General features: G+C 40.2%; 1 protein-coding gene across 1 annotated transcript in view; it reads left to right on the forward strand.

The window, feature by feature from the left end:
• The first annotated feature begins 294 nt into the window (after positions 1–294).
• Positions 295–11370, forward strand: part of LOC116202992 — an 11907-nt gene continuing 831 nt past the window's right edge. The window contains exons 1-5 of the mRNA XM_031534630.1: positions 295–343; positions 521–606; positions 867–1138; positions 1490–1523; positions 2114–2339. Coding sequence (XP_031390490.1) covers positions 295–343; positions 521–606; positions 867–1138; positions 1490–1523; positions 2114–2339 — 667 coding nt within the window. The remainder of the gene's footprint in view (positions 344–520; positions 607–866; positions 1139–1489; positions 1524–2113; positions 2340–11370) is intronic.

Below are 11370 nucleotides of genomic sequence, written 5' to 3' on the forward strand. Positions count from 1 at the left end.
TGGTGCCTTTGTTGTTGGTTGCTGGTTGTCATTTCTATTTGTTACGCTAAGCTGCATATTATTCCTTACAATGGTGCCTCTGATTGAATGATGTTGTTGCTGCATTGGAACATAATGTGCTTGTGGCCTCGCTGTGGCATTCTTTCCTTGCATTTATCTATCAATGTCTCTAGTCCGTAATACATCTTGAATTCCTAGCTTCTACATGTCTTGCATGTATGAGTGTTATTTGCCTAGTTAACCTTTACTGTTGTATGTGCATTATTAAGTTATCGGTACTGCTCTGCAACTGAGATGGCTCCCAAGGGTGATGGCATAGTTGAGTGGACAGACGAGCTTGAGAGTGCTTTCGTTGACATTATGATCGATAAATTCCAAAGGACGCATACATCAAGTTGAAATTGAAGGACTGGGAACAGATAAGTAGGGAACTGGAAGAGAAATTCCCAGGTGTGATTTGGCGCCGACAAGGTGAAAACAAAAGCACAAAGGCTGAAGACACAGTACACACAATTCACAGAGCTGATTCAGCACACTGGAGTAGGTTGGGATGGGCCGACTAACACCGTGAAGGCGAATCCTGATATTTGGGACAAGTTTATCAAGGTACTCTATCGCTTACTCTTTCTTAAAGTTGCCTATTTAATGCAAAGTCGTTGTTACTAAGTATTGCATGTGTATAACATGTAGAGGCACAGTAACTTCAGGACTTTTCGGTCAAAGGGATGCAAGCATTATGAGACCTTACAACTGATGTACAAAACATCGACAGTAACAGGGGGCCTACGAATTTCGTCAACCGACCCACCTCATAGCCCCCGATCCTATACACGCATAGAAGAGGAATTTCTAGCATTACGGAACAGCCGTGGCAAAGAGCCATCGATCTTGCAGAGGGATCCGGCGACAGTGATGACCCAACTGATGAAGCTGAGGAACCTGTCGTTACAGGGTCGAGGCGACGAGTGAGAAAGAGAGGTTCAAACAACAAGTCGCAGTTGCAGGAGTTGATCGACTTGTACAAGGAAAGTAAGGTGAAGAAGGACAAAGCGAAAAATTCTACCCCTCCGGAGTCAAAGAAGAGCAAGTCAGTGACGAGCCCCGAGAAACCAGCACAGAACAGCATCGAGAAGCCATGGTTGTCCTCAATCAAATGAAGGAAACAATTCTGTACGCGAGTATCTCGCCGGTACAGCACGTATTACGGAGGATGAACGATGGCAACAGGCATTCGTTTGGATGTACGATGAAGCTAGGCGCGAATGGTTGCACAACCTTGTTCATCCTTGAACGCCCGAACGTTTCTCCTCATATGTGTTTGTTACTTTCGGTTTTTCTGTTATGACATTAACCAGACCCTTTTCCTTTACTGTTATGTTTGAACCTGATTGACTTTGCTAATGCATTGGCTATTGGTTTGAAATGTTATTCCCTTCGTCAATTCGTGCTATTTGTTGATAATCTATCATGTTAACGTTTGTTGATACAGCTCGTCATCTTCAATGGAAGAGGATTATGGCAAGGTATGTGAACTCACTGCGATATGATAATTCATCCAGCGATGATGACGACAGCAGCGTAGATGATTTGCCCGTCCTTTTGGCGATCCACGATGCAATGTCTGAACAGCAAGTCCCCCGTGCACGTCATGTAGAACGTCGGCACTACGAGGCAGTGAGTACATTAACGAAGTGCTTTCAAATGACACAAGATGTTACGAGAATTTCAGGATGGACCCTCACGTATTTCATAATTTGTGCGACACATTAAGAGCAAACTGTGGCATTCGAAATACAAGGAAAGGTATGACCGTCGAGGAGATGCTTGGAATGTTCTTATTGGTAGTTGCACATAGCACTCGATATGCCGTTGTTGCCGAACGCTTTCAGCATTCTAAGGAGACAGTCTCACGAGCATTCAATTTAATACTTCAAGGACTCATTCGTTAGTGCCAATGTACATAAGACCGAGGAACGTTGAGGAGCAGCCTGAAATTCGCGGCTACCGACAATGGTATCCATTCTTTGGGTAATTATCGTACAACTGTCGAAATGAACTTCTATTCTTTTATTACATGTACTGTAATTCGTATCGATTTTTATTATTACTGCAGCATTGCATCGGGGCAATTGATGAGACTCATGTTAAAGCTATTATGCCAGCTTCGGTGAGAGGCGCGTATCGTGATCGAAACGGTGACATAACGCAAAATGTTCTTGCTGTTTGTTCCCATCAAATGATCTTCACTTATGTCATGACCGGATGGGAGGGTTCGGCACACGACTTTAGAATTCTTTCTGATGCGGCAACGTTACCGACATTCCCTGCACCACAAGGCGGTAAGTTGTTACTTTCCATATACCATGTTCTCTTGTTAAGCTCTTATGTTTTCGATAAACATATGAAACTACAGATATATACATTATTTGTACATGTCTGCACGCAGAACAATATTATGTAGTTGATGCGGGCTTCCCAAATATGCCCGGTTATTTGGCCCCTTACAAAGGACAACGGTATCACCGCAGTGACTTCAATAATGACAATCCTCCAACGACGATGGAAGAGTTGTTTAATCAGCGACGCATCCGTTCGTAACGTAATAGAACGGTGCTTCGGTGTCGTGAAGAACAGATTTGGAATATTGCGGGAAATGTCAAACTTCAGACCGCGTCGTCAAGGACAAATTGCGCTTGCCTGCTTTATGTTGCACAATTTTATTCGGATCAATAGTTATCGCGATAGATTATTTGAGGAGTATGGTGATGCGTGGCAATATTATGATGAATTTCGTAATCCGCCTCAACAAAATGGAATCCGAATGATATGACATGAGCAGTAGGGAGATGGATACAGTAAGTGACCGTATGCATATCAAATTTGGCACATTGAAAGAGGACGAGCCTATTAGTATGTACAAGAACGGGTGGAGTTGAGAATTAATTGTAATGGAATTGTATTATAATGGAGTAAAAAGTAATGTTTATGTGTGGGACCCACCTTTATTGACTTTTGATGTGTTATTTTGTTTTTAGTGGGTAGAGTTGAATTAGAATTGTGATTTTAAGATGATATTGTGAAACCAAACACTACTAAGCGATTATGTTTTTCTAATTATAAATAATGCAAATCCAAATTAAAAATAGCAGATTAAAGTAATAGCTTAATGCCATATGACATCCTAATTAGTATATTAGTATAATCAGTTAATAAACTTGGATCCGTGGAGCCAAGAGCAAGTGCGGTGGATTTTGGGACACCATCTAATTCTTTTTTAAAAATAAAAAATAATAATATAAATTCAAGTAAATTTTTTGTGATATTACAAATTTTCTAAATTCTTTTTACAGTCAAAATAAAAGGTCATGCCATCCATGATGAGAATATCCTTACTTGGACATTAATTGGTCATTAACAGGATATTTTTAATGAATTTTAAACCCTTAAATAGCCAATGTAGGTAGTCTTTTTTATTGTGAGTTTAGAATGTCCTAATTCTTCCTCTACGGAATGCAAGGTTATGTCGATAAGGAGTATTCTCATCTATATTTTTTAAACTTAATTTTTTTTCAATAAACTTTTATTATGTCTTTATTGTCTTCATTTCATATATACACTTTAAAGATAATTTGGTCCTTTCCTTCACTTTTATGTAAGTACTATTAAATAACTATTTTTAAAGTTTCACAAAATGTTTACATTTTATTTTCTTATCATATCACCTTATTAGATTCTCATTTTCTTCCTCTGGATCTATATACAATTTTGAAGAAGTGTTATATCAATTGTAAAATAAATCTTACTATATTAATTTGTTAATATTTTACTCTTGAGATAATTACAGAAATGGTCCTCTATTTTTGTCATTTTTAATATCAAATTTTATAAGTTTTATTTTGGCTTTTGTAGTTCTGAATGTTTGCTCCATTAGATACTTATTATCAAATCGTGACTGACTATTAACCGTGTTGACGTGGACGTAAATGGCGTTAAATATTGGGAAAAAGACAAAAATCCCATTGTGGTTTGGGATCGGGACAATCGCACCATATGTTTTATTTGGGACAATTAGCCCCCTGTGATTCGCTCCGTTAGATATAGGGGTTAACGTAATTTTTTTTCCATTTTCAGTCCTCAATCTTTAACTTTAATCATTTTATTCTAAATCGTTTTCTTTTATCATTCATATCCTCAATTTTCATTTTATTTCATTTTAGTCCTATAAAAAAATTGAAAGGGAAAGAGGGGTCGGGGTCTCGATTGGCAGCCCTAACCCAGAATCTACGGGGACCTCCAACTCGGAGTCCTTGGTTGATTCGGGGTTGGGGCCACGACGATTGGCGACCCCGACCCCTCCATCGAGGTCGCCGACGTCCTTGGCGGTGGGGTACCGGTACCGACGACCTCGATTGCTAGTTCCACGAGGCGCAAAGGGAAGCGAAAAAAGAACAGAAATTCAAAATTTCCTACCGTGTGAAACTAATTCCAAGACCTACTAGAAGAATAAGAGTAAATAAAAGCGTACCTGGAATATTTAAAATTGTCGACCGAGCGTCCACGCGTGACGCCTCTACCGGATCCACACCGACTTTGTCGACGAGTCTTCGAAATCGGCGGTGCTAGCGGCCAACACTCGAAAAGACACACCGGTGGACACCCGGAATTATTAAACTTAATTGGACTTAATGAGTTTAACAATTCAACTCAATAATCCCATTTTATATACATACATGTATATCCATATATACACGTGCATATTGTTGTATGTTATCTATATCTAATATCTCAATACACTGCCATGTATATAAAGGCTTGGGGAAGGATTTCAAGCCATTTGACCGGTGTGGGACAAAAAGGATTTAAGGATCCCAAGTATCTTATATACATACACATATAGCCATATATATATATATATATGTATGTATTTGCATGCGTGCACAGACACATACAAACATATATATATTTATGTATATAATTTTGTGGGCTATTGAATTTAATAAATCGAGTCTAATTAATCGACATATTTAATCTCATTAAATATCCGATTAATCGGTCGCACCTTAAATCGTATTAATCTCTATTAGACGATTTTATTTGTTTCAAAATATCCCGTCAATTTAGTCGTCTTGTGTGACCCTGTAGGTTCCCAATTACGTTGACAGTAATATCGAAATCTCTATTTCAATATTACAAACAGTGAGCGGCATCTAGCAATGCATCACTATTACTCAAGTAATCGGAAAGTCAATTTCTCGACAACCTTGTGACCTATGCTACCGTGTAATATAAATCCCTTTGTCCTCTATATCTCTATTGAGCCAAGGCATGGTCGATGACATCCTTGTATGGCTCAATATCTCTTTTTCTTGGTTTACCGGTAAGTCTATCAGAACAAATGAGCTCGATATCATTATATCGACTCATTTGGGTATGCATACACTTTTAGACTAACACCACCAGTGGCGCGTGAGATATCGCTCCCGTTTCGTAGGAGGAACAAATCCTATCTTGGTCACTCACATTCTTTTCATGCTTTGTGCATACCCAATAACTATCTTTATAACCAGCCCTGTTACGGTGGCGTTTGACAGTATCAAAATATACGACATTACACGTAGGAATCCATGGTGACCTCAAGTCAAGGACCATTACACTATAGTCACTTTGAGATATGCTAATGACAGTCACGTAACAACCCATGTAGCAATCTCATGGCGGATCAGTCCAATACACATTACTCTTAATATATACATGTGATGTGATTTGATATCTCCATATCCATGACCTGTGAGATTGGTCATCAATCAACACCCACATCATAGTCTAACCGTATTATCGTTGTCCTAATTAACGATAATACTTTGACTATGGGACATTTAGGAATAATGTTCGGTAATTATAGGATCTCACAATCAAGTCACACTTGATGCCTATGAACATACTATTCCAAGGACATTATTGTATAAAATCATATTTAACGCAATCTACACAATAACAGATATGCCTCGTTTATATAATGAAATAATTTGTCATATTACAGAACTGATGATAGATTGCCTCTAGGGATTTACACCATCCCAACCAATCTCCCCTTGCACTAGAGCCAATCTGGCATTGTCTAATGCCAATAGATCTAGTGTGAGCCTCGTGCTTGCGCTGCACAAGAGGGCTTCGTAAGTGGATCTGCGAGATTCTCATCTGTTGGTATTTTGCATATCTTCACATCTCTCTGTCGATAATCTCGCGAATGAGATGGAAGCGCCTGAGTATATGTTTGGATCGTTGTGCTGGTGAGCCCTGTTCCTTAGCTGCGCAATGGCTCCATTGTTGTCACAATAGAGATCCACTGGGTCTGCGAGCTAGGAACCACAGCAAGTTCTGTTATGAACTTCTTGATCCAAACGGCTCTTTTGTTTGCGCGTTAGAGGCAGCAATATACTCGGCCTCTGTGGTAGAGTCGGCTACTGTCTCCTGTTTGGAACTCTTCCAACTCACAGCACCTCCATTCAGGCAGAACACATACCCTGACTGCGATCTACTGTCGTCCTTATCGGTCTGGAAGCTAGCATCGGTTGTAACCTCTTACAACGAGCTCTTCTTCGCTTCCATAACCAAAAAACATCTCCTTAGTCCTTCGTAAGTACTTAAGGATGTTCTTTACTGCAATCCAGTGTCTTTCACCTGGATCTGATTGGTATCGACTCGTCATACTCAAAGCATACGAGACATCTGATCGAGTGCATAACATAGCATACATGATAGATCCAATAGCTGACGCATATGGAATCCTATTCATTCTGTCCCTCTCCTCTCGAGTGAAGGACTCTGAGCCTTCGAAAGGCTTATGCCATGTGTAACATAGGCAGCGACCCTTTCTTAGAATCCTGCATGCTAAAGCGCCGAAGCACTTTATCTATGTATGCACTCTGACTTAGGCCAAGCAGTCTCTTGGATCTATCTCTATAGATCCTAATACCTAGCACGTAGGTAGCTTCGCCTAAGTCCTTCATAGAGAAACACCTTCCCAACCAAGTCTTCACAGACTGTAGGGAAGGAATGTCATTCCCAATCAGAGTATTGTCTACATACAACACCAGAAGATTACTACGCTCCCACAACCTTCTTGTAAACACAGGGTTCATCTTCATTCTTGATGAAAAACCAAACTCTTTGATTGCATCATCAAAACGAAGATTCCAGCTCCTAGAAGCTTGCTTCAGTCCATAAATAGACCGTTGTAGCTTACAAACTTTCCGGCCAATGTGGATCGACAAAACCCTTAGGTTGTGTCATAAACACATCCTCGAGGAGCTTCCCGTTCAGGAAAGCAGTTTTGACATCCATTTGCCAGATCTCATAATCATAATAAGCTGCAATTGCAAGCAAGATCCTGATGGATTAAGCATAGCTACCGGGGAAAAGGTTTCGTCATAGTCAAACACCATGAACTTGTCTGAAACCTTTTGCCACAACAAGTCGGCCCTTAAAGGTAATCACATTACCGTCCATGTCAGTCTTTCTTCTTGAAGACCCACTTAAACCCAATGGGTTTGCCCCTTCAGGTGGATCAACCAAAGTCCATACTTGGTTAGTGTACTGGACTCCATCTCAGATCTCATGGCCTCCAGCCATTTCTCATAGTCTGGGCCTATTACGGCTTCCGCATAGGTTGTAGGCTCATCATTATCTATGAGCAATACGTCATTGTCTTGAGTCACGAGAAATCCATATCTCTCAGGCTCATGACGTATCCTACTAGACCTACGAGGCTCCTGTGTACCTGTGTAGAAGATTGTGCCACAACAACTTGTGGTACTGTTCTGCAACATCGCCGTCGATTGGTCAATGTCATTTTGTGGTAGAACTTCCCCAAGTTCTAATTTCCTCCCACTAGTTCTTTGGAGAGAAACTCTTTCTCAGGAATACCGCAGTTCGAGCGACAAACACTTTGCCCTCGATGGGATTATAGAAATAGTATCCTCGAGTTTCCTTAGGATACCCCACGAAAGTAACATTTGTCCGATTTAGGGCCAAGCTTATCCGAAGACAATCTCTTCACATAAGCTTCGCAAACCCCATATCTTTAGAAAAGACATCTTGGGACATTTCCCATACCACATCTCATATGGTGTCCTTTCAACTGATTTTTCGACGGAGCATTGTTAATATAGAGCAGAGTCAGTTGTCTGTAGAGCATATCCCCAAAAGGAGTCAGGTAAGTTTGCATGACTCATCAAAGATCGAACCATATCTAATAAAGTTCGATTCCTCCTCTCAAGCACACCATTCCATTGTGGTGGTCCAGGTGGAGTCAGTTGAGATAAATCCCACACTTTTAAGATAGTCAGCGAACTCATAGCTCAAATATTCACCTCCTCGATCTGATCGAAGAACTTTAATGCTCCTACCCAACTAATTCTCCACTTCATTCTAAATTCCTTGAACTTTTCAAAGGATTCAGATTTGTGTTTCATCAAAAACACATATCCAAATCTACTGAAATCATCAGTAAATGTAATGAAGTAGAGATACCCACCTCTAGCAAGCTTGTGTTCACTGGTCCACATACATCGGTATGTATGAGAGCCAAAAGATCACTAGCTCGCTCACCTTTTCCGGTAAAAGGGGGGCCTTAGTCATTTTCCCCATTAAGCAAGGTTCGCATGTCTCGATCGATTCTAAATCAAACGAGTCCAGTAATCCATCCTTATGGAGTCTAGAGATGCGATTCTCGCTAATATGGCCTAACCGACAATGCAAGAGGTTAAGTCGGGTTCGAATCATTAGATTTGAGCCGTTTGGTTTCCACATTATAAATAGGCGTATCTAGATCAAGAACATACAGACCATTACTTAAATGTGCACTGCCATAATATACATCATTCATGTACATAGAACAACACTTGTTCTTTATAGTGAAACAAAATCCCTTCTTGTCCAAACAAGAAACAGATATTATGTTTCTACTAATAGCAGGTACATAATAACAGTCGTTAAGATCTAATACAGCCAGTAGGTAAAACTAGGTGATAAGTCCCTACAGTTAATGTAGCAACTCTTGCTCCATTTCCAACTCGTAGGTCCACCTCGCCCTTTGTCAACGATCTACTGTCCTTTAGGTCCTGCATATTTCCACAAATATGAGCACCACATCGGTATCTAATACCAAGATGTAGAAGTAGTAGATACATTAATCTCTATAACATGGATACCTGAAGTGGAAGTCTCACTTCCCTTCTTCTTCTTTAACTCTTCCAGGTATATCTTACATTCCGCTTCCAATGTCCAGTGTTGCCACAATGGAAGCAGTAATCATTCTTCGCCACCTTGGCTTTAGGCTTCAACGCACCAAGTCAAAATTGGATGCACCTTTAGCCTTCTTGCCTTTACTCTTGCTCTTGCCCTTTCTTTGGTCCCTGGACCATTAGAATGGATGTCCCCTGCTGATATCATGCTCAGCGGTTGTTCTCAACATGCTAAGCAGTTCAGGCAATGGTTTATTGTAGTCATTCATATTATAGCTCATAATGAACTGACTATAACTGCTGGGGCAGCGACTGTAGGACTAAATCTGTGGCCAACTCTTGACCAAGAGGAAATCCCAGTCTTCCCAGAGTCTCAACGTACCCAATCATCTTGAGTACATGAAGACCCACCGGGCTACCCTCAGTCAACCTTGCCTGAAAAAGTGCTTTAGAGATCTCGAATCTCTCAATGTCGGGCCTGCTCTTGATAGAGCTGCCTGAGATGCACGATCATATCGTACGCCTTCATGTTCTCGTGTTGCTTCTGAAGCTCCGAGTCCATGGTGACTAACATGAGACATCCGACGTTTACGGCATCATCATGATGCTTACTATAAGCATCTTTCTCAGATTGGGGGGCATCGTCAGGCGGTGGCGCAAGAAGAGGTTGCTCTAAGACATATAGCTTTTTCTTGGGTGAGAACAATTCTCAAGTTTCGATACCAACCAAGGAAATTATTCCCTGACAGTTGTGTCCTTATCAAGGACGGATCGCAAACAGAAAGTACTAGAAGGCTCCCTGCCATGGTAAACTACCATAGAAATATACAAAATAAGTATTATGACACAACAATATTTAATGAGGACTTTATAAATATTGCTCCCACTATTTATATCAAATCAATGACCCTCAACATTGATTCAGAGAATATCATTCTCATAGTAACTCAAGATCCATATCTCACCAAGCTCTGAGTCAGCGAGAGCTGATTCACCCAGAACTGGCTATTTTAGGTAGGGAACTCACTTTCCCAATTGCATCACATGCAATCTTGATTAGTTGAGTGAATAACTCCTTTATTCAAATCTATCTTATAGATCGATGCCCAACTACATGCCTCTGAACTCCTAATCCTATTAGGCTTGCTCAGTTAAGTCCCGACCCACTGGTAAACACACGTCTTACTAGGATAGATAAGGGCATCCTGCGAAGGCAAGGTCTACACACTCATCGATCTTGGTCTTGACGAGCGTTACACGTGGGAAGGATATGGACTTAATATTGAGGGATTTGATTAACATAATCGATCTCACTATACACTATTATGTAACTATTACATAATAGTCCACACGTATAACTATTATACTAACACAACTAGGACATAGTCCATGTCTAACAGTTCATGCACCGCAAATATCAACATAATCATAACAGTACCAAGCATAAAATCATATTTTATGCTATTATCTACTCAGATTCTAACTAGCTAGGCTCTGATACCAATTGCTAGTTCCACGAGGCGCAAAGGAAGCGAAAAGGAACAGAAATCAAAATTTCCTACCCGTGAAACTAATTCCAAGAACTACTAGAAGAATAAGAGTAAATAAAAGCGTACCTGGAATTTTTAAAATTGTCGAGCCGAGCGAGCGTCCCACGCGTGACGCCTCTACCGGTATCCACAACCGACTTTGTCGACGAGTCTTCGAAATCGGCGGTGCTAGCGGCCAAACTCGAAAGAAACACCGGTGCGACACCCGGAATTATAAACTTAATTGGACTTAATGAGTTTAACAATTCAACTCAATAATCCCATTTTATATACATACATGTATATCATATATACACGTGCATATATGTTGTATGTTATCTAATCTAATATCTCAATCCACTGCCATGTATATATAATGGCTTGGGGAAAGGATTTCAAGCCATTGACCGGGTTGGGGACAAAAGGATTTAAGGATCCCAATTGTATCTTATATACATACACATATAGCCATATATATATATATATGTATGTATTTGCATGCGTGCACAGACACATACAAACATAGATTATATATTTATGTATATTACTTTGTGGGCTATTGAATTTAATAAATCGAGTCTAATTAATCGAATATA

The sequence above is a fragment of the Punica granatum genome, chromosome 1, assembly GCF_007655135.1.
Source record: "Punica granatum isolate Tunisia-2019 chromosome 1, ASM765513v2, whole genome shotgun sequence".
NCBI classification, from domain to species: Eukaryota; Viridiplantae; Streptophyta; class Magnoliopsida; order Myrtales; family Lythraceae; genus Punica; species Punica granatum.